Source organism: Pezoporus occidentalis, unplaced genomic scaffold (genome assembly GCF_034315485.1).
Source record: "Pezoporus occidentalis ecotype Australia unplaced genomic scaffold, CSIRO_AGI_Poc_V1 ctg32, whole genome shotgun sequence".
Classification (NCBI taxonomy): domain Eukaryota; kingdom Metazoa; phylum Chordata; class Aves; order Psittaciformes; family Psittacidae; genus Pezoporus; species Pezoporus occidentalis.
Window position 1 is genome coordinate 3307761 of NW_026915158.1, and position 22086 is coordinate 3329846.

The 22086-nt window shown below is 41.7% G+C and overlaps 2 protein-coding genes across 4 annotated transcripts in view; one reads left to right on the plus strand and one right to left on the minus strand.

Annotated features, from left to right (window-relative positions):
- On the plus strand, positions 1 to 18991 carry PLCXD1 (phosphatidylinositol specific phospholipase C X domain containing 1). Of its 2 annotated transcripts, none has more exons than XM_062628647.1 (7): positions 1 to 459; positions 3729 to 3871; positions 6197 to 6333; positions 10071 to 10199; positions 11529 to 11684; positions 15287 to 15470; positions 17008 to 18991. In XM_062628647.1, exons 1-7 carry the CDS (start codon positions 107 to 109, stop codon positions 17118 to 17120), a joined length of 1215 nt encoding a protein of 404 aa, XP_062484631.1. In that variant the 5' UTR covers positions 1 to 106; the 3' UTR covers positions 17121 to 18991. The 2 variants fall into 2 exon arrangements, with proteins under 2 accessions (XP_062484631.1, XP_062484630.1); XM_062628646.1 differs by having other exon boundaries at positions 13 to 459; positions 16665 to 18991.
- The window catches only part of GTPBP6 (GTP binding protein 6 (putative)), an 11347-nt gene continuing 7948 nt past the window's right edge, over positions 18688 to 22086 (minus strand). For both annotated transcript variants that reach the window (XM_062628645.1, XM_062628643.1), the window contains exons 7-10: positions 21750 to 21958; positions 20400 to 20548; positions 19944 to 20096; positions 18688 to 19475 (exon numbers count right to left, since the gene is read on the minus strand). In XM_062628645.1, the coding sequence (XP_062484629.1) occupies positions 19334 to 19475; positions 19944 to 20096; positions 20400 to 20548; positions 21750 to 21958 (653 nt within the window). In that variant the 3' untranslated portion in view covers positions 18688 to 19333. The remainder of the gene's footprint in view (positions 19476 to 19943; positions 20097 to 20399; positions 20549 to 21749; positions 21959 to 22086) is intronic.

The window sequence follows — 22086 nt, forward strand, 5'->3', positions numbered from 1 at the left end:
GCAAACTGAAGAAAAGAATCTGTTGGACAAAGCAGGCAATTAAGGTACTTTGTATATATATTTATAAATATGTATTTTAAGCTTTTTCCGCATTAATAGATTTTAAATGCAGCTGAAGAATGGCTACACGCTGTTACTTGATGCGTTGTCCTCCAGCATTCCATTGCCTGCAGGTACCTCCCGCGGCAATACATCTTCAGTCCACCAAGTGTCTCACCTCTGCCTTTCGGGCAGCTCCACTTCACCAGAACCACCTCCCCTCTTCTTCCTCATCTCTCTCGCCCCTCCTTCGCCTTCCTCAAACCTGCGGTTACTTGACGCAGGCAGGGCAAGACAAGGCAAAGCAAGGCAGGGCAGGGCAGCCCCGGTCGGAGCGCGGGCAGAGCGCCTTTGCCGGGGAGATCCGGGCCGTGCAGTGCTTCCTGAAGGGCCGTCATGGAAACGAAATCCTTCATCCGAGTAAGTACAACAATTAACAAAAAGGGGGAAGGGAGGAATCTGTGTCCCCTGGGGATACGACAGCGCGGCGACGGCTGGGGACGGCGCTGAGCCCTTCCCCGTGTTGTCGCCTCCATGCCCGGCGGGCTGCTCTCTCCGGCAGCGCGGGTAGGTCTCGTCACAAGGTTTCGGGTGCTTCCCGTGGCGTTAGGTAGCCCCTGGATCTGGGTCGGCCGCAGCAAGTATTTTAGTCAGCTGTTCATTAATTATGTCTCCCTGCCGGAACTGCCCGGTGTGAGGCATACCACGGGCACTGCCCTGCTGTCTGCACTCCGAGCACACAAGGCCAGGGCAGAAAGCTGCTGGGTGTGAGGGTAGTTGTGGTGGGTTGATCCTGGCCGGACACCAGGTGCCCACCAAATCCTCTTTATCACTGCCCTCCTCAGACCGATAGGGGAGAGAAAATATAACTAAAGGCTCATGAGTTGAGGTAGGGATAGAGAGAGACATCAGTCACTGTCACGAGCAAAGCAAACTCGAATTGAGGAAACTGATTTATTATCAAGCAAATCAGAGTAATCTTAAAAAGCCCTTCCTCGCTACTCCTCCCTTCTTCCTGATCTCAACTTCACTCCCGAATTCTCTTCCTCCATCCCCATAGCAGTGCAGGGCGATGGGGAATGGGGGTTGTGGTCAGTTCATTCCATGCTGTCTCTGCCTTTCCTTCCTCCTCAAGGGAGGACTCCTCACACTCTCCCCCTGCTCCAGTGTGGGTCCTTTCCACAGGGTGTAGCCCCCCAGGCACAGACTGCTCCAGTGTGGGCTCCTCTCTCCGCAGGGCCGCAGGTCCTGCCAGGAACCTGCTCCAGTGTGGACTTCCCATGGATCACAGCCTCCTTTGGGCATCTCCCTGCTGTGGCGTGGAGTTCTCCACAGGCTGCAGGTGGATATCTGGTCCTCTGTGGACTTTCATGGGCTGCTGGGGCACAGCCTGCCACACTGTGGTCTCACCATGGCTGCTGGGAAATCTCTGCTCTGGTGCTTGGAGCACCTCCTGCCCTCCTTCTGCATTGATCTGGGTGTCTGCAGCATTAGAGAGAATTAGGCAGCCACAAAGTCCCTGGAAAGGGAGCTGCAGAACCCAAGGAAGAGGAAAAGCAGTGCTTATAGTTTAAATTCTAGTCTATATACGGGACCCACGTAAGTGCTGCCATGCGCTGGAGTGTTGCAGCTGTGCTCATGGCAGAGGGGTTGGAACTAGGTGATCTCTAGAGTCCTTTCCAACCCAAACCATTCTATGATTCTGTGGTCCTCAGCTCATGTCAGCTTCAGAGCTGGAGAAAGAGAAAGACTACCCAGTCTCTTGCAACTGCTAAATGGCAATGTTGTTTTAAACATCTGCAGCCCCTGTCCATGCTGATGCTGTATGGTACATAGATTAGAGCAGAGCAACCCTGGGTGAGCAGTGGTGTGAAGTCTGAGGAAACATGAAATACAGCAAAAGGTGACAAGACTAGATGCAGGTATCTGTTGTCTCAGCAGGAGACAGAAGCTCAGCATGTTCAGTTGCAGAGCCAGAGGGTGGATGAGTTTATCTGCTTGAGATCCGAACTTCTTTCCAAGAATAAGAATACCAGATATGGCATACAGAGGCCATTTGCTTATGCAAGGCTAAAAGATCCACACTTTTATTCCCCAAATAAAGCTATGGGATATTTTTCCACTCAACTTTGCACTAGGCCCACCAAATACCTGTTTTTTAAAATAATGAGACAAAGGGAACAAGAGAGAGTCTAAAGCACCTCTCTTCTGCTTATGAAATGGCCTTGTGTATGTGGACAGCCTCAGAAGCAGCTGCTCTTCACCAGGAGGAAAGCTCCAGGTTACACAGCTGACACATGCAGCCTGTGTCACTGTGCTGGGCATTTTCCTCAGCCTACATATTCCCATTCTTTTCTTAACAGGGGCAGCTGTACTCAGAGTGACCAATTGCAAGCCACGCTGAAGGCACAGCAAGGCAGGCTAGATGTATGGTGCTATGTGCCTTGACAGATGTAAGGCAGATTGTATCTGTTATGTGTGGTATGGACATAAAACATAGGAATGCAATTCCTAAAGTTGCCTTTGAAATGACCCTATGTGACTGCCAGAAAAAAAATAATAAATCTACTGCACCATGTTTAAGGAAGTACTCTTCATATAAACTGTATGGCTCACTTGTAAATCCAGAAAAACCAACCACCCTCCCAAAAGCAACTTGAAGAATACTCCAGGGAGAAGCAGTCTCAGGAATGAATGTGCTGAGATGCAGCAGAAGGGACCACAGACCAGTAAGAACTGGAACTATTGGAGCAAGTCAAGAGGAGGGCCATGAGGATGATCAGGGGACTGGAGCGCCTCCCGTATGAAGACAGGCTGAGGAAGTTGGGGCTGTTCAGTCTGGAGAAGAGAAGGCTGCGTGGAGACCTCATAGCAGCCTTCCAGTATCTGAAGGGGGCTATAGGGATGCTGGGGAGGGACTCTTTGTTAAGGACTGTAGTCATTGGACAAGGGGTAATGGATTCAAAAAACAGGGGAAGTTTAGATTGGATATAAGGAAGAAGTTCTTTACTGTAAGGGTGGTGAGGCACTGGAATGGGTTGCCTGGGGAAGTTGTGAATGCTCCACCCCTGGCGGTGTTCAAGGCCAAGTTAGACAGAGCCTTGGGTGACATGGTTTACTGTGAGGTGTCCCTGCCCATGGCAAGGGGGGGTGGAACAAATGATCTTCAGGTCCTTTCCAAATTTAACTGTTCTATGATTCTATTATTGTAGCAGCTGAACTGATGCTTCAAGGTGAGTGTTCTCTAGGATTCTGAGGGTTGGCGACCCAGCCCCTGTCCCAGCCCTGCCATCAATCCCTCTGCCATGCTTCTGAGGCTGCAAAAGGTTAGGGAAGATGTTTCACACTGAAGTTGGGTTACTCCTTGTGATGTTGCAATAGCTGATGTAGATAGCCATTTCTCCATATCAACGAAGCTGCACATATTTGTCTTGGCTCTATTTTTGTTTTCAGTTGGTCAATTTACAAGCCTGAAGTTGGAACCCTCCCTTGGCATTGTGCTGGTAGGCAGTGTTATCAAAAGCAGTGTATGTTGTGGCCGAGAAGCTCTTGACATTTTGCTGCAACTACTTGAGAGAAAGGCTGATGTTTTATAGCATGTATAAATCTGTTCTGCACAGTGCAGTGGCATTAATTCAACCACAGTATATGGAATGGTTTATTCTTTTTCTTTTCTCTTTCCCTCCCAGAACTCCCTATGAAGTCCTAAAGCAGGCACTCATGGAAGACTCTTTACAAACCTCCATTCACATGTGCCATGAAAATGGTCAATGGATGTCACAATTACCAGAGAAGCTCTGGGATATTCCGCTCTATAATTTAGCTCTTCCAGGTAAAGATTAACTTTCATTCTCCACTATTTTGTTGGTGTGTCATTTAAGAATTGGAGCATCCTGTTTGTCCCATTTCAGGATAGCTACTTTTATTATTTGGGTCAGTGTGTGGGAGAAGGGCCTGGGGGAGGCTTTGTGTGATGTGCTCATGTGAATGTCTGTAATGCTTGGGATTTCTTAGAGGTGAGGGGGAAAAAGGATTTTCCTATTCATTCTTGCCAGTTCCTACATAATGATTCGAAAAAGGAGAGAAAGAACACTTTATCCTATTATTTGTTTTTTTGTACTGTTTCAAAGAGGCTGTGAAAGTATGTAAAATGGAAGATAGAGACTTCCAATTAACATATGTTTGTATTAATGTGGAGTGTGACTTTTCTGCATGATTGTTCTTATAAAAACTGGATTTATCCTATTATGGGTAAATACAGCTGTGCTATAGCTGGTGTTGTTGGTACTACATTCAGACCTGTGTATCACTAGCCTTTCGTTGGTCATGTTCTTGATTCTCTCTCCTGCCTTGAATAAGTGAGTTTCCCCTTTGGGTGGAAAGCAGCACAGCCTGTAGGTGAATGCTTTGTGTAGGCTACAGGATCATAGGTTAACTTTAGCAAAGATGTATATTAGAGAGAGTGGGAAAAATCAAATCTTGTCTTCCATGGTGGAGCTGTGGTGAACCCAAGACCTATGGTGCATTTTTTTCCCTGCCTGTCATGAACTAATGGAGGTTTGATTAAAATTGAAACCTTGTAGCTCTCTCAGTGGTTTGGTTTTGGTTGTGGGTTGTTTTTTTTTTTTTTTTTGGTGGAAAAGGAACCATGTTTTTATAAAGCTTTCAGAGTGGTGCTTCTTGGACATTGCAGACAGTTGGGAACCTCTGGTGTGTGCTTTTGACTTCCCGGTTCTTCTTATGGTGACATTGTTATTCCTGGGAATGTTTGCTCTTATGAATAAGCCTGCATGAAAAACGCAAGAAGGAAAGAATGATTGAAGGCAAGCCCATTTCAGCAAACATTGGGGGACTTCTACAGACCACTGCAGGCTATTAACTTGGGAGATTTTGGTGGCTGTCCAGCTGACCTACAAAACTGGTCTAGCCCAGGTCAGAACAAAAGCAGATCAAGAGCAACCAGGTCAAAACAGCTCTGGCAGGTTTTCAGAGGGAACAATGACTGGGGGAAGCCCAGTTTGGAAGTGGAAGCTTATCTCAAATAAAGAAGACAACAAGGCATGCAAGAAATGTGACAGAGTGCATTCTGAAAGCATGGTGAGGAGACAGAGGCAAGTGTCAATAATAAGTGCTGTATTTCACCAGGTTCCTCACAGTGCTGCTGGGGAGAAGTTGCTTCAAGCTCTGAAGCTACCTGGTTTGGTACTAGCTCACTACCTTTGCATAATATTTGTTGTGTTATGGATATACCCATCTTCCTGTCATTACTCTTAACTCACTGACATCAGAAGAAGACTCCCAAATAAAGGCTTACTATCTGCTGATTGGCATCAGTAGAAGGAACACTCATCAATGGAATCCTGTTCACTTTTCTCAGACTTGGATTTGGTCCATGGGTATTTAATGGTTTGACTCTTATATCTTGTAAGACAAACTTCTTTGATTGTATGCATGCACATTAGCTTAGAGTTGGATTTTCCTTTGAAACCTTCAAGTGCCCATCTCTTATATTGTTGCTGTAGGGGGATGTAGGTGTTTGGTTCAGGAGTGCATTTTTGCCAGAAATTTAAAATACAGATGCCTTAAATGCCAAGTTAGGAGTTGGTCCAGTCAAAGGTGTAAGAAGATGAATTTCTGCTTTCAGTCATATTTTCCTGTGCAGAGATGATGGTATTAGAGTATGAAATCCTGCATTTGGACAATGCTGAAAACAGGACTAATTCTAGACCTTCAGAATTATTAAAAAAATAAAAAAAAAAAAGAAAAAAGTAAAAAATTCAGCCTCCAGCTATTTATTCACTGGAAAAAGAACTGGAATCAAGGTAATTATTTCAGGGGAAGATGCTAGTTGAAACAGGCCATTTTATTGCGGTTTGAGGCAAAAACCAATGTGTAGTTTAGATGGGGACTGCTTTATTGAAAAATCTTGATGCCTTCCCTTCACAAGGATTTCACACTAATCTTACTCATGTCAAGTGAGAAATCTCTGCAGAAGATCCCATCTTTCTGCCATAACTACATAGTCTTATCAGGCAATATAGGTGTGTGATTTAGAAACAGGGTCAGGTCAGGTGCGTGCACACAGTGTAACAACATGTTGTGGTTTTTAGTAGTTAAGAAATAACATTTTCTGTACATTTGTTTTTATATTCGACAGGGAGTCATGACACCATGACCTATTGCTTGGATAAAAACTCTGCTGTCAGTGGCAACGAATGCAAGCTGGTGAAGTTTTTAAGCAAATGTATACCCTGCATTGTGCACCCTGTTATCATGAAGTGGTCTACAACACAGGTAACTTGTCTGATGTTGTCATGTCAGAGCAAAGTTGAAGCCTGTGTGGCAGTGCTGAGAGTGGTCATGCTAGATGACCACAGTGAAAGAATAACAATGAAAGAATAGCGTGCTGTCCAGAACCTGTGCGCTCATGAGATACTGTGCTTGGGTGTCGTGGTTTAACCCCAGCTGGCAGCTAAGCCCCACTCAGCCCCTGGTGGGATGGGGGAGAGAATCTGAAGTGTAAAAGTGAGAAAATTCATGGGTTAAGAAAAGACAGTTGAACAGGTAAAGCAAAAGCCACACATACTCAAAGCGAAACAGGGAACTAATGCAGTGCTTCCCATGGGCAGGCAGGTGTTCAGCCATCCCTAGGAAAGCAGGGATCCATCACGTGTAGCAGTTACTTGGGAAGACAAACATCATCACTCTACAAGTCCTCCCCTTCCTCCTTCTTCCCCCAGCTTCATGTGTATTGGATGTCCCTTGGACCAGTTGGGGTCAGCTGTCCTGGCTGTGTCCCCTTCCAGCTCGTTGTGCACCCCCAGCCCTCACTGTTGGGGTGGGGTGAGGAGGAGAAAATGCCTTGACTCTGTGTAAGGGCTGCTCAGCAGTAACAAAAACATCCCTGTGTCATCCACACTGTTTCCAGCACAACTCCAGAACATAGCCCCAGAACAGCTACTATGGAGAAAATGAACTCTATCCCAGACAAAACCAGCACACTGGGCCTGAGATAGGTGCCATTCATACCAGATCTTTTGCAGGGAAAAAGAATGTAGGTAAGACAGGGATAATACACAAAGATGTTGCTAAAAGCTGATCACTTGCTAGTAGAAACTCATCTTTTTCATATGTTTATTGTTACAAGTAGCATTTACTGTTACTATAATCAAAAGATTTTTCTTCTGCACTTTGTTCAGAAGGTAGTGCTTGTCATTTTTACTGTCACTGCTGTGTGAGATGTCAGTTGTTTTCCCCATCTGTATCATGTATTTCATCCAGCAGAAGAGACAAGTCTTGTTGAAGGGAATTTTTTTTTTAAATGTAAGAGAAAGGAGTCATCCCTCACATAAAGTTTAGCTAACTTTTTACAATGTCTAAATATTAAGCTAGCAGTTATCTCCTTGTTCCTCACAAATCTGTGTTGAAGATGAAATTGAAGATGATGTTTTAAGTGAGAGCTTTTGAAGGTTTCTCTAAAGAGCAGACTTTCCTGGCATCAAAGAGATACCAAAAATCTCTAAACTTTTGTTCTTATTGAAAGAGTAGTTCATTACTTGGCAATTAAAACTGAATAATTGATAAAAGGCAAAAATTATGCCTAGGCTTCTTTTGTTGTGTTTGAGCAGCCTGGGCAAACTGGAGTCTTAGACAGTACCATATATTGAATATGTAATGGCAGTGATGAGCTGATGTGGAAAGGCCCTCGCTTATCACAGTGCCTTGAATTGAGCTGCTTTTTGCTTTACCCAATGAAAGATTTAGATATCTCTGAACTTGTGGGTTGCTGGCCAGTGAAGTGACCCTGACAAGCAAGATCCTTACACCATTATAGTCACTTTGTTGGTTGAGCAGGAAGTGGCCCATTGCTGATGGGAAAGAGGCACGGCTGCAATCCCACCCCTCCTTATCTCTGTGGTGAGTTATCTTTCTGAGGAGATGACTCCACCCATTGGCATCCAGAGCAGACATCAAGGAGCCCTATGATGGTAGGACCCACAGTTCCTGGATGGCACAGTGCCTAGTAGACTGGGTCTGTCTTGAGTCCTGTCTGGCAGGGTTGTCAGTGTAGAGGCCCTGTTGTGGTTTAAGCCCAGCTGTAAATCAGAACTATGCAGTCTCTGTCTTATTCCCCCCCTTTCCCCTGCCCCTGCTCCCAGAGGGATGGGGAGGATTGAAAGAATGCAACTCCCACGGGTTGAGATAAGAACAGTTTAGTAACTGAGGTATAACACAAATCACTGCTGCTACCACCAGTAATAATAATGATAAGGGAAATCATAAGGGGAGAGAATACAACTGCTCATCACCTGCCAACAGATACCCAGCCCGACTGAGCAGTGATCTAGCCCTTCTGGATAACTGCTCCCAGTTCTACATCCTGGGCATGACATGCTGTGGTATGGAATACCTCTTTGGTCAGTTTGGGTCAGGTGTCCTGTCCCTGCTTCCTCCCGGCTTCCCCTCCTTCCTGGCAGAGCATGAGACTCACAAAGTCCTTGGTCAGAGTAAACATTACTGAGCAACAACTGAAAACATCGGTGTTATCAGAGTTGTTCCCAGCCTGAAAGTCAAAACCATAGAACTGCACCAGCTACTAAGGAGAAAAATGACTGCTACTGCTGAACCCAGGACAGGCCCAAATCCTTCCTGTGCAATGGCTGGTGTCAGGGGTGTAACCTGCTCATGTCCTGGATGTCTGGTGTCTGGATGTCTGCAGCACTGAGCAGCATCGTTCTCCAAGGCTTCCTCTTAAATTTTGTTCTACAGGGTCAGTGTTCACACTGTCTAATTCAGTATCCAAACCCAGGTGACTAATTAGAGAGCTGAATTTGTCTAGTTTTCCTATGCAGTCAACAAAAAGAAATTAATTCATCCAAAGAACAGTTCAGAGCGCCAGTTTCATCTGGCACTCTTTCTTGCCACAAAGGTTATAGATGACCTACAGCCACATACACTCCTATTTCCAGCATGCTCCAAAAGGGTGGGAGGAGGGAACTGGGCGTGGATCACTCTTTCAATTGCTTCAGCCTGGTGCAGAACTAGAAGGCATGGAGGGAGCTGTTAGCCTGAGCCATTGTACCACCTACACCTTGAGGCAAGTGGTGCTGGGCTGTTCCCCAGCCCTGCAGCTCAGGCATAGCCTGGGGAAGATTAAATTTCTGTCTTAAGAACAGAAAGTTAGATGGTTGAAGCTGGCATGTGTCTTGAGCTCTGTCTTTACCCTAAAGCTACAGATGTGGTTATTCAGATGCAATGCCTTGTATTGATTTAGCTTTTGTTGAATCATTTCTGACTCAAATCAGTACTATGTATGCTTTGTGAAAACTAAAAGTTTTGTCCATAGCAGGTTGAACTGAGGCAAAGCAGTGTTTCAGTGTATTTAATTAAAGGCAAAGATAGCCTTGGTATAGGTAAGAGACATATCATTTGGGACTTTTTGCCCCAGAAACACAGCTATATCACCTGTTCCATTCAGCTCTCAAATCCAGTAGAAGAGGTCTGAGGGACGTGGAAATAGAGAAATACCTCTGTTCTGTAGGACTCCTACAGGTTAATTCAAACTTTATCTTGAAAAAGAACAATAGCCAGTAGGTTTTTTGGGTTTGTTTTTCCTTCTGTTGAGGATGAGTGAGCTCCACAGAGACAACCCTGGTAAAGTCTTTGATCTAATAAAATAAATACAGCTTTTTTAAGGTGCTGATCCTGCAGTTTTTGTTCATACAAATTGTCCTGTGAAGAGTGACTGTGTATTTACACACAGGTTAATGGATCTTTAACATTCAGAGCAGAACAGTTTCAGACATCTGAAACTAATCTAATCTGCAATTGCAGGGAAATTGGGATCCCTCTTATCAGAGAGTAAAATACTTCAAAGGTGCAACTTGGTGCCATACAGTGCCATTTTAAAGATGAGAGATCTGTGAAAAATGTTATAGTGATAACTTTGTAGGCCTTTTTCAGCTTTCTAAGCTAAAGAAGAAAATATCTTCCAAACTCTCAGAATCTTTGTCTTCTGTTTCACCTTTCAGGTGCTGACTGTGACAGAGCAACTTGAGGCTGGAGTTAGGTATCTGGATTTCAGGATTGCCCACAAGCCTAATGATCCATCTATGAATTTGTACTTTGTGCATATGGTTTACACAATCGTTACTGTACAGGTATTGCTCTTACCTTTGGGGTGGCTATAAAACCAGTGCTGTTCCTTTCACTTAAGAGCCATCATAATCTGGAAATGCTGGCCCAAGGTTTTCCAAGTAGGTTATTTGTTTTCTTAATGTGAGGACTTCAAACTAGAGAAAATCAGCAAGGCTAGAGGCTAGTTTCAGTAGCTACAAGTGAGACTGGAGCATCAGTCAATTCTGCTTCCTCAACCCAGAGCTGCTGTGTCTTGCTCTGTACTGCCTTGCCCCTATTGAGTGCCTGATGTTTCTGGGGTTTATCTTATCTTGTCCTAGGATGCTACCCAGAACAATCCCATCTCCTCTGTAAGGAGAGAGGTTATTAAAGAGAAGAAGGTATTATAAGCCTAATAAAATCACAGAAACACTTTTTTTTTTTTTTTCTGAGGAAAAAGTATTTCACTAAAAGGCAGCGAGGCTCAAGTCTGGATCCCATTACCAAATTACTGTCAGATGCTGTGAGGAAACTACTGTGAGTTGCTCTTTGCATGTACTCTGTCATGTAAAGTAGTTTACATCTTCCTTCTGTTTGCTGCAACCTGTACAGCCAAGCACAGCTAGCTAATGCAGCTTTTCATTTGCAGACTAACTGGCTAAACTTCAGCCTCATGCTCATGAGTCTGAGCCCTTTACGTGTTGTGATTTCATGGTGACTGACATGCTCATGCAAACAGTTAAATGTAGTGCCTGACTACCCTGCCAGTTACACGTGACCTTGAAGACGGTGTCATTGCCCATAAGAAATGGGGGAAAAGGGTACAGTTACATTTAAGCAAGCACAGAACTTTTCCCTGTTGTGAGTTTGCCACCAATACATTGTTTATTCTTTAAGAAAGTTGGAGAGATGGGTTTACTCCTAACCTGCCTCTAGGCAGTAGGATATCAGTAGGATTAGTAGGATTCATAGAATCACAGAATGGTTGGGGTTAGAAGGAGCCTTAAAGAATCTGGTTTCAACCTCCCTGCCATGGGCCAGGACACCTTCCACTAGACCAGGTTGCTCAAAGCCACGTCCAGCATGGCCTTAAACACTTGATTCGTGGAAATTACCAAAATACAAAGCTGTAAAGTGAAGTGTGCTAGAACCACATCCTGAGCAGAGTGGCACAGACCTGCAGAAAGTAGGTTTCCTGGGCTTCATCTCTCTGGACCACTCTGTGGGCATTTGGATGGCCATCTTCCAGAAACCTATACTGATTTTTGTTATTGTGATTGTGAGTCTGCCCCACCATCAATGCTCTATTGGTTTTATTTCCTTTCCCCTGCATAGCACAGATGATTTTCTAAGTTGCTGACTCTCTCTTGCAGGATATTCTGTGGGAAGTGTTAAGGTGGTTGGAAACTCATCCTCAGGAAATTGTTATCTTAGCCTGCAGGAATTTTGATGGATTAAACAAAAAACTTCATTGTCGTCTAATTGCCTGGATAAAAGAGGTTTTCCAGTGTAAACTGTGTCCCAGAAATGTAAGTATGAGATCCCTTTTTTGTCTTTTTCTTTTTTTAAGAAAGATATATTACAATGAGATCTTTGATTTGAAATCTTACATCAATTCTACTTCCACTGTATTTTTAACCTAGGAAAAGTAACATTTGCTGCATCAGGGGTGTGTGTGTTATAAATATAGTCCACACCATATTTGCAGAATTTAAAGAATCTGTTTTCTGCCTTTTCACAGCAATAATGGTAAATGAATTTTTATGCTATTTATTATAGTTTAGGTTGGAAGTGACCTCTGCAGATTATCTAGTTGAACCCCACCATGCAATGCAGGAATGACTTCAAAGTTACATTGGGCTGTGTCCTGTTCATTCCTGAATATCTCTGAGAATAGAGATTCCACAACCTTTCTATGCAGCCTGGTGCAATGTTTGACCACTCTCACAGTAAATGTGTTTTCCTTATCTATCTGATCAGAATCTCTCTTGCTGTAACTTGTGTCTGCTGACTTTCATCCTTTTGCTATGCACATCTGGGGAGTCTTCTCTACGTTTGCCCATTAGGTATTTGCAAACAGCTGTAAATCCTGTCCGCAGTCTTCTCTTCATGCTGAACAGACGCAGCTCTCTCAGCCTACCCTTGCGTGTCATGCTCCAGCCTCTGCTTGCTCTGTTTGCATACTGCTGGACCCAGCACGTCAATGACTTCTTTGTTCTGGGGAAGCTGCAGCTGGACCTGGTACTTGAGATGCAGTCCAACAACTGCTGGATAGAAGGGAAGAACCCCTTCTCTTGACTTCCTGCCTATGCCTTTCCTAGTACAGCCCTGTTTGCAGCTTTGCCGCATGGTTACGCTTGCTGGCTCATGTTCAGCTCAGTGTTCACTAGGACCTCCAAGTCCTTTTCTGCAAAGCAGGTTTCTAGCCAGCTGCTCCCAGTCTGTCCTGGTGCATGGGGTCAGTCTTGCCTGAACACAGGAGTTTGCATTTGCCTTTGTTGAGCTTCATGAGGCTCCTGTCAGCTCATGTCTCCAGTTTGTTGAGGTCCCTCTTAATAGCATCTCTGCCCTCAGTGCATTTCTGGTGGCATGGACTTTCATGAATGTGAGCTGGAGCTGACCTGCCAACTAGCCTAATATGTTTTCAGTCACCCAAACCTCCAGAAAAGCCTTAATTTCAATAATTAGAAATTATCTGATTGCTAGATGTCAGAAGTTGAGATTTTTAGCTTCCTCTTTTTTTTACAAAATACGGGAGCTTTTAGTAGTTAAACAATTAACATTTCAAAGATGCATAGGAACAGAGGGTTTCCTCTGGAGATGTGAGGGGTACAGGATAATGATGACCCTGTTTGTGATTCGAATTCAGCCTTTGAAGCTGGTGTATAAGTAACGGGTGAGTATTACCATTTCAAAGCATTTTGAACAGCTGAGTTAAAATAGAACAATTCTCAGCAAAACTATGGGATTCTGAATATTCAGGTCTCAGCTGAATAATTGAAGACCTGAGTGACACTCTTATTTTTTTCCTCAAATAACTCGACTGAGTAAGTCACGGATGAACAAAGCAGTACTGGAGAAGATGGTCAAATTTACTTCCAGATCTTAAAAGGAAAACTGTTATAAATTGCAAAAGGGTTAAGCTGCTGCTGATAGTTTGTTGAATGAAGGTGATGAACCAATGGTTTGAGATCACCTGACTGAAGAAAAGAGTTGCATCCAGGCGGATGAAGGAAGGGCAGTGGAGAAAGGAGAAGCCAAGTATTCCCCTCAAGCAGGAAGTCTTTATTTCTATGCGGTTTGTGACAGGCAGAATGAATCTCACCATTTTTTGGAAGTGATACAATTACTGGTAAGGTAGCTGTGGGTTTTTTCAGGATCTGAATTCAGATTTAACATCAAATAACAAGTACTTGCTCACTTCCTCTAAAATAATCTGGTCTTTACAGTCTTTCAAGGCCGCTACTTTTGTTGTACAAGGCTAAGTGTCCAAGTATTTATGAAGCAACTGCTAAGTAGGGGTCTGTCTGTATGTAGTACTGGCACAGGCCACAGTGTGACAACATTACATTGCATTCAAATTTTAATTGCCTTAACTATTCATGGTGACTTCCTTTGATCTGCATTACTAGGGTTTAAAAATCCCTTGTTAGACATCTACAGTTTTATTTCTGCTTTGTTTGCGAAATAAGCACCTGTGCTCATTTCCAATACCTTGGGTTTGTTTTTTTTTGTTTTGGCTCTTATCCCACACCTTTTTTTTCTTTTTTTTCTTTTTTTTTTTTTTTTAAAGAAGTTGCAGTTTCCGAGAGGCAGCTGGAGTAAAACAAAGGTGTCTGTCAGCCACAGATCTGTGTAGTCTGAGTAGCTTGTGTCTTAACTGTAGTGATAGAACAGGGGGACTGTAGTGATAGGACAAGAGGTAACAAGTTCAAACTTAGACAGGGGAAGTTTAGATTGGATATAAGGAAGAAGTTCTTTACTGTGAGGTTGGTGAGGCACTGGAATGGGCTGCCCAGGGAAGTTGTGAATTTTCCATACCTGGCGGTGTTCAAGGCCAGGTTGGACAGAGCCTTGGGTGAAACGGTTTAGTGTGAGGTGTTCCTGCCCATGGCAGGGAGGTTGGCACGTGATGATCTTAAGGTCTTTTCCAACCATAACTATTCTATGATTCTATGATTTAATTCTGGAGCATTTTCTGACCTAATTGGGACTTGCAGTCTTTGTTGGGTGAAGACGAATTCCCATGTTCATTTAACCCTTGGCTCTCTTCATAGAAGAGAAGAAATCCTCATGGAAGGTTTACATAAAATATTTTCAACTGTCTTTAGCTTTCATTTTAATTAATTACATAATTGTAACATCAAAAAGCCACCATTTTCTCTTCACAAGCAACAGACACAGCTTTTAACCACAACATTCTTAGGAAAACAATGCCTTAAGTGTTGCTTTTTCAAATAAAACTAGTCAGAGGGCCTCAATTCTGTCTGATGGTAACTCTTGAGGATTGGAAAATGTAATTTCATACTGAAACATTTAAATTTAACAGCCCTGTTTCAGCCCATCTGTCTGAGGTAGCTTGTGACTCAAGTTTTCCCCTCTCTCAATTCAAAATATCTGGAGCACCCTAATTTCATAAACTTTCTACTTAGAGAAATCAGAATTAACATATCTATTGAAAACTTACATTTAGTCTTCCCATGTCTTAAGTAGTTCAATTTTCTTTCTCGGCTACAGTGACAAATTTAGATCAATGTGGGGCATTTGCCAAAATTATTCCTGCTTCTCTCTGTCTGTATTTCTACAGCTGGGTGTAAGGCTTTGCTCCCCTCTTACCTCCTTTCATCAAATGGCCTGTGTCTTCCTCTCCCAACAAATTTTCAGCAGCAGTATGTGCACAAGGGCTGACTCAGGGATGATTTCTTGTTACATGGGTGTAACATCTTGAGCTATGTACTTTACTGTACTTGAACTATTTGAACCCAGCCATTGATCGACTGGGTCATACACTTAAAAAGCTTTATTTGAACTGAATCTGTGCCTCTCTACCAAGGCAACGTCACATATCAGTATCTGAATTTTGGGAACGCTGCTGTGCTGTTGACTTCAACCTGGGCATGCTTTCTCTTAGGTGGTGCCAACGCTGCGGACCATGTGGCAGCATGGCCATCAGGTTATAGTCTCATATGAAGAGGATGTGGAAGTGGAAGAGCACTGTGAGTTGTGGCCTGCAATCCCATACTGGTGGGGAAACAAAACTACCACTCGCTCTCTTATCCGGTTTTTAGAGCGCATGAAGCGGATGGGCCGCCCAGGTAGGCACAGAGTTGCTTATAGGAAATAAGGGGCATGTACAGCAACACAAATAGGAAGTTGGGTAATCATAGCATTATGGGCAATAACCACTTTTTGTGCATGCTGTGTGCATGAGATGTGTCCATGTTGCTGAGTCCTCTGCCTACCCATGAGTGAGTGTGATGTTCATCTTGGGTAGTGCAAATCATAGAACCAGAATGGTTTGGGTTGGAAGGGACCTTAAAGCTCATCCAGTTCCAACCCCATGTCATGGGCAGGGACACCTTCCACTAGACCAGGCTGCCCAAAGCCACATCCAACCCGGCTTTGAACGCTACCAGGGATGGGGTAGCCACAGCTTCTCTGGGCAACGTGTGCCAGTGTCTCACCACCCTCTCAGTGAAGAATTTCTTCCTTGTATCTAGTCTACCCTGTTTCAGTTTAATGGCATTGCATACATGCATCAGTGTATGTACATGTAATTGTAGCAGCTGCTTGCATGACTGTGTGAAAAGAAGCTCTTAGCACAGACCAGCTCACTGGTGCAGACATGCCTATCTCATGAGTAGAAAGCTGCTTCCTCGGTCCGGTGCTTGCTGCTTTAGGCAGTGTTGATGAGGGAAAAGCATGAAGGTAGCCTTATTCCGGAAAGAACCCCCTAGAAGAATGGCAAGGCTGTAGCTACAATAGGAATTAACAGTGCTCAAGCATGCTGGGGTAGTCTAAGCTGAAATAAATCCAGTTTGTAACCTTTGATGCAACTCTGTGATGTGAACACATGGAATGATGGAGAGGAGAACTGCTTCACAGCCACATGTCCCAGCCAAAGCAAAAAGCTTGTGTAGGTGCACCCATGTTCCCATCCCTCAGGGGAAGGCTAAGCATTTGGAAGAACCCTTACAGAAACAAACTTGAATTTACAAAGGAAGATAAGTCAACGGAGAACCTTTAGTCAGCAATGATTAACCTGGATAAATTTAGCTAAACTGGAATGGCTCAGTAACCCAGCTTGCTTCAGTAACTGTTTACTACAGTTGCAATAAGGGGAGGCAATCTACTGAAACAGTTTTAGGGATATGAAACAACACAGAATGTGAATTTACTATTTTAATGATAGCCAGAGGAACAAGATTTGGAGTTAATGCAATGTCAAGTGGTTTCTGTTCTCCTCAAACAAATATCTAATGTGTCACCTTCTGATATTTTTGTTTCAGAAAAATTCTTTGTAGCAGGGATTAACCTTACTGAAAATTTAAGGTATATTCTCCAACATCCATTTGGATCACTGAAGAAAATGACACTCCAGAGTCTTCCATGCTTGAAAATATGGATAAAGCAGCAATACCCAGGACCACAAAAGGAATGTATTAACATCATTGCTGGAGACTTCATAGGAAACGATGATTTTGTCAAAGATGTGATAGAACTTAACACAAAAATTAATCCTTCATTAACCTGTCAAAGAAAAGGGGCTGGAACAAGTAGCAGTTGATTCTCAGTTTCTCTGTGAAAGCTGAAAAGGCTTTGTCTGCATTTAAAGTGTCCTGGTTCAAACAGGTCCAGTTACCTTAAACCAGGGACGTCGTAAAGGCTCAGTAAGAAAAGCATTCCTACTATCACCAAGGGTTCAAGGCTTTTTCACAGAAAAGAGAGCAGGCAGACCTTGTTGAAGTCACTAGAGGACTATGGTAGAGGTATAATTTACTCAGAGGTGCTTAGATTCTGTAGCAGCTGGCAATACCGAAAGCCCCAGGAACTTAATCTTATTTTATTTACCTATGAACAAAGAAGAGAAGTATTTCAGCAGCTGCATGAATTATTTTGTGATATGATTTTATCTTTCTTATAAAGATATTCTGCACTACTTGCAACCCAAACTCTCAGTCTTTTATGTCAGTGTGAAACTGACTTGTCTATTTTCATAGTTTGTGAAAAATATACAAAAGGAACAGTTTAAAAATATTTTTGATTTATCAAAGATGTTGTATTGACTGTCCTGGTTGACATATTTTTATATAGAGACCATTGGAAATCTAGAGGCTGTTGTTTTGTGCTGCATATCAGTTTTGAGCCCCTTTACCAACAAGGTAGTCACAAAATTATTATTTTTAAGAGGTATGTATATCAAACACTCTATCACTTATGCCAGTTCTGCAGTGATAAAGATACCAAACTAGACCCCTAGACAGTTTCATCTGTGGTAATGTAGTATGTTTTACTAGGTGTTGCCAGAATATGCCTTACATTGAAAATAAACACATAAGAAACAAATTCCTTATCTAAACTCAGACTGCTCTAAAAATACACATTCTTGGCTTCTGTCATGCTCATTTGGGGTCCCACACCTGGACTTTAATTTATGTATTGTAATAGCTCTGTAATTAATTTTCCTTTCAATAAGTAGTTTTTGCTTGTGTAAAAACCGAGGGGTTTATGCTGTTTGCCATTGCATATTAATCATATCTAATTTTTTAAATGAACTGTGCAATAGATAATTGTGAAGGTTAAGAGAAATGGCAAGCATCAGGACTAAAACAAAAACAGGCATTGTATAAAGTAAGTTCACTACGCAGCTTCATCAATATACCTCACTTTTTAGATGCACTTTATATGCAAAAGCTGAGTTCAAATGTCTGGCAAGATGTTAATGTTTGTGAAAGTTTTAAATCTACTGCTACTTGACATCAGCTCAAACCCGTCCTAGACTTCTCAGAATGAAAGGCCAAGATGCTACCTCCTCACGCATTGTCTTGCAATTGCAGGATACATATGAGTAAAAACCCCTAAACATTCCATTTATAAAGACTTTTTAAATGCTTTGCTTTTTATCCTTGTTTCTTACCTCTGTGTACTTCGTACTAAGCAGTCACTCAGTTCTGTTTTTTTTTGAGTCACTACCTGCATTCTCAGAATGTTTTTCTGTCTGTCTTTTGTACTCTCATGTGGCTTGTTACTCTAATAAAACTTGAGCTCTCTGTAATATGGACTGAAATAGTTTTGCTTCTGCTTTTTGTGATGATACTGATTGTTTTATTGGTTCCCAGTAGTAATTCATCACTCAGGTAATGGATCAGCTTTGTTTTTTTTTTTTTCCTTTGTGAAATAATTTCACACAAAATCCATAGTTTGCTGTAGCTTACATGTTTGCTCCAAGAACTGACACAGTAACAGGTATTGTGGATAAATTACTGTAGGCAAGAAACCTGTATGGGTAAAAGACGTTCACAGATAACTTCATTTATAACTTATAACTTTATTTATTTTATATCAATTTATTGCTTAAATATACAAATCCATGGGGATTTTTGCTTCATGTCACAGTTTAAGCCCAGCCGATAACTCAGAACAGCTGAACTCAGGACATTTCAAAAATAAGATGTGGCAGTTATTTTACTTAGGTTCACACACTGTATTTGAATACATCTTGATCTGTATTATTTATATACAGCCAGCAACATTTTGTTCAGTAACTTTCCTTTTCCAATGACCATCCAAGACACCTTAACTATAATAAATATTATTTTATTCTTAAAAAAAAAAAGGGTTAAAAAGCTTTATTTGTATAAGAAACTTGGTACTTTTCTGAAGGTTAATTCAGATGCCATCCTATGATTTCCATGTGTATGAAGGTCCACAACTTACAACCAACAGCTGTTTTAACATTAAAAACTTGGTGCTGTCCTTACACTTGCTGACAGAATGAAGCTCAAAGTTCTTACTGTGTCCAAATAGAAGTTTTCTGAAACAGTGTCCGCCTCTAAAACACATGAAAATCATCAACTGGAGAAGGAATACACTCTTCAGCACCCAGACTAACAAGTCATTGATTTAATTTCACATCTTAATGAGATCAGTTTCTTTTCCCAGAAAAGCAGATGCAGTTTCACGGCATATAAATCTTACTGTTGGGAAAGAGGTTTTTGTATTTGCCAAAAGCAGAATTGCCGATTATCACCTTCACCCTGGCTGTGCCATCTTCAGGCATCACTTCTACTTCCTGAACTGTTGCTTCCTTATAGAGCCAACTGTAACAGTAAAAGTGTATTAGCATCTTAAAGGTATAACACAGTGCATACAATGTGATCTTTATTTTAGGCCAGTATGTTGCAATCCAGGTAATGTAACACTTTAAAAGACAAAGTGCTTCACTTCTAATTTGCTACTTGCTCTTTGGAAATAGGGCACAGTGTTTTCATAAACCTTTCAGATTTGTATTTTTCTCAGCAATCTGGCTCCAGGACCAGTGGCATGGTCTTTCAGGAAGTATGTTTTATAATACCAACACACAGACCTCTGAAGGACACTTTCAGCGGCAGACTCCACAGTATCTAATGGGGATATTTTTTCTCAATAGGTCAGAAAACTTTGATAATTGTCACTGTAATTCTTAATGCAGACTGATATCAGTATTATACGATTTGGAAATTTTAAGACATGCAGGACTAACAGTTTCATATTTCTCCAAGTCCTTCTTACAATTAAAAATCATTTACCTTAGCTGAGGTCCCTCTAAGTTGACGTTAACTGTCAGAATCTTCTTCCCTGTTGCTGTCAAAATTTTTTTCTCTATTTCTTCTTTCAGCTCTTCTAAACCTTGTCCATGTAGAGCAGAAATGGCTAACACATTTTCTTCAGCGGGTTTATACCTCAAAAGTAGCCATTGCAGACATGTTTGCTCATGAAGGTTAGGTCATGAAAATATTCCAAGCATGGACCATTTAATTATGTTACTTTATACTGGTACATTCCTACACATTGTGTCTACACAAGTGATTTATTTTGTAATTAAATCATAATTCATTCTTTTTTAAGACCACAGTTAGATATGTAAAGGATTGAGAAACACTATTAAATGTATTCAAAAGTGTGGGAGCTCGTTTCTAGACCAAGAATTAAAAAGATTTCAGAACATTAGAACTGTCTAAGTACATTTAGCATCTTCTGCTTACCTTTCTATCAAATCCACTTTGTTATGAACTTCCACCATTGAGTCCAGTAAATGGCTGGGAAGATTCAGATTCTTCAGAACTGACAGCACAGTTGCTTTCTGGAGGATGGTTTCTGGATGAGTAATATCCCTCACATGAACTATAAGATCCTAGCAAGCATTAATATATAAGACAATTACTTAATAAAATACACCAGTTAGCAGGTTGTAGAGATTTTATATACCAATGTAAAACAAACCCTGTCAATCAAACTAGTTACAGAATTCAGATTTCAAATAATAACTGATCAATTTTTTCAAAGCTAAGGCTGTGTAACAATAAAGCTTAAAAAATACTGGGGAAGGAAAAGAGTGAGCTCCAAAATGGTTTTAGGGTAATGGCTGAAAAAACTGTTTCAAAATGAGGGAACACCCCCACTTAACTTGTAATTATGTTTTTACATTTAAAATGCAGAAGATTATCCTCATCCTTAGCTCCTGAGATACTATTATTGCTGCTTCACTTAGAAAGTGTTATACAAAAGTTACCAGTTTCAAGCACATACATAATCATGTTTGCTGTGATAAAAACGAAGCAACCAAATTCAGTATTTGCATTCACAGTGTTTCATCATCTTTATTCAAGATACTGCCTCAAACTTCTGAAAATCAGTGAGAATTAAATTTCATGCCTTTCATTTAACACTTCAAAATAAGAAACAAACAGGATAATTGCAGCCAGCTTTTGAAAGTCCTATTATCACATGGTGAAGTCTAATTCTCAGCAGCATTCCAGCATGTAGTTACCACTGAATTTCATTACCTTTGATGATACAGGCTTTTTGTTTAAATGTCTGTGTATGCAGACTTACACTTTGCTATAACACAGGAAACTAACTTTAATGAGAAAATGATTGGAAAAGTGTATTTATGTTTATCTCATGCTGCCTGCATCACATCACAATCACCCACTCATAGTGCTATAGGAAACCTGAAGTTAAAACCAGATCATTCCAGAGGCTTTATTTCATTTTTAACTCTTAAGAAAGCTAACCTCAAATTATTCAGATGCAGTGTCTAGGTTTCCAGATATTTAATGAGTAAAGTCTAAGTTACCTGGTTTATGCTAGTGGAGAAGGACACATATACTCCAAATAAACCCTTTCTGAAATCTCTTCATAGCTATACATTCTGCATAATTTCAAGTATGAGAAAATGGGTTTATGGTGAGATACATCATTATCTTAGGAGCCCAATACTAGTCAGCCATATGCTTCACTAAGAGCAGTATTCCAATTAACTTCTTTTTTTGAAGGAGTGAGGATTATCCAAAAGGAAATTGACTTCTCAATTCTTATAGTCAACTACTTACTGAGTAAACCACTTCTTCTAAGGTAGCTGAAAAGGACTCAACCAGATTATGTGGGAGATCAGTCAGAAATCCAATGGTGTCAACATAAATAACTGCCATATGTGAGGGCAGATAGCCAGCATGGGCTGTAATATCAAGAGTGGCAAACAGCTGATCTCTGGGCTGAATTCCTGCTTCCCCAGTCAAGGCTTTGATCAAAGTAGTTTTTCCTAATTAAAGGAAAAAAGACGAGATTTTGGTGGCTTGTTTCAAGTAAAAATTTAATTTGCAAGGCTCAGGTGAGTTGTACGATGTAACACATTTTTTCAGATCTATTTAATTTAAATCTAGGCTATGC

Bases quoted from the DNA above. Each gene is read 5' to 3' on its own strand.
- PLCXD1 (XM_062628646.1), top strand. From the start codon at position 107: ATGCAGCTGAAGAATGGCTACACGCTGTTACTTGATGCGTTGTCCTCC. The intron at 6,334-10,070 runs GTAACTTGTCTG...TTCACCTTTCAG, and splicing joins TGAAGTGGTCTACAACACAG to GTGCTGACTGTGACAGAGCA. The intron at 11,685-15,286 runs GTAAGTATGAGA...GCTTTCTCTTAG, and splicing joins GTAAACTGTGTCCCAGAAAT to GTGGTGCCAACGCTGCGGAC.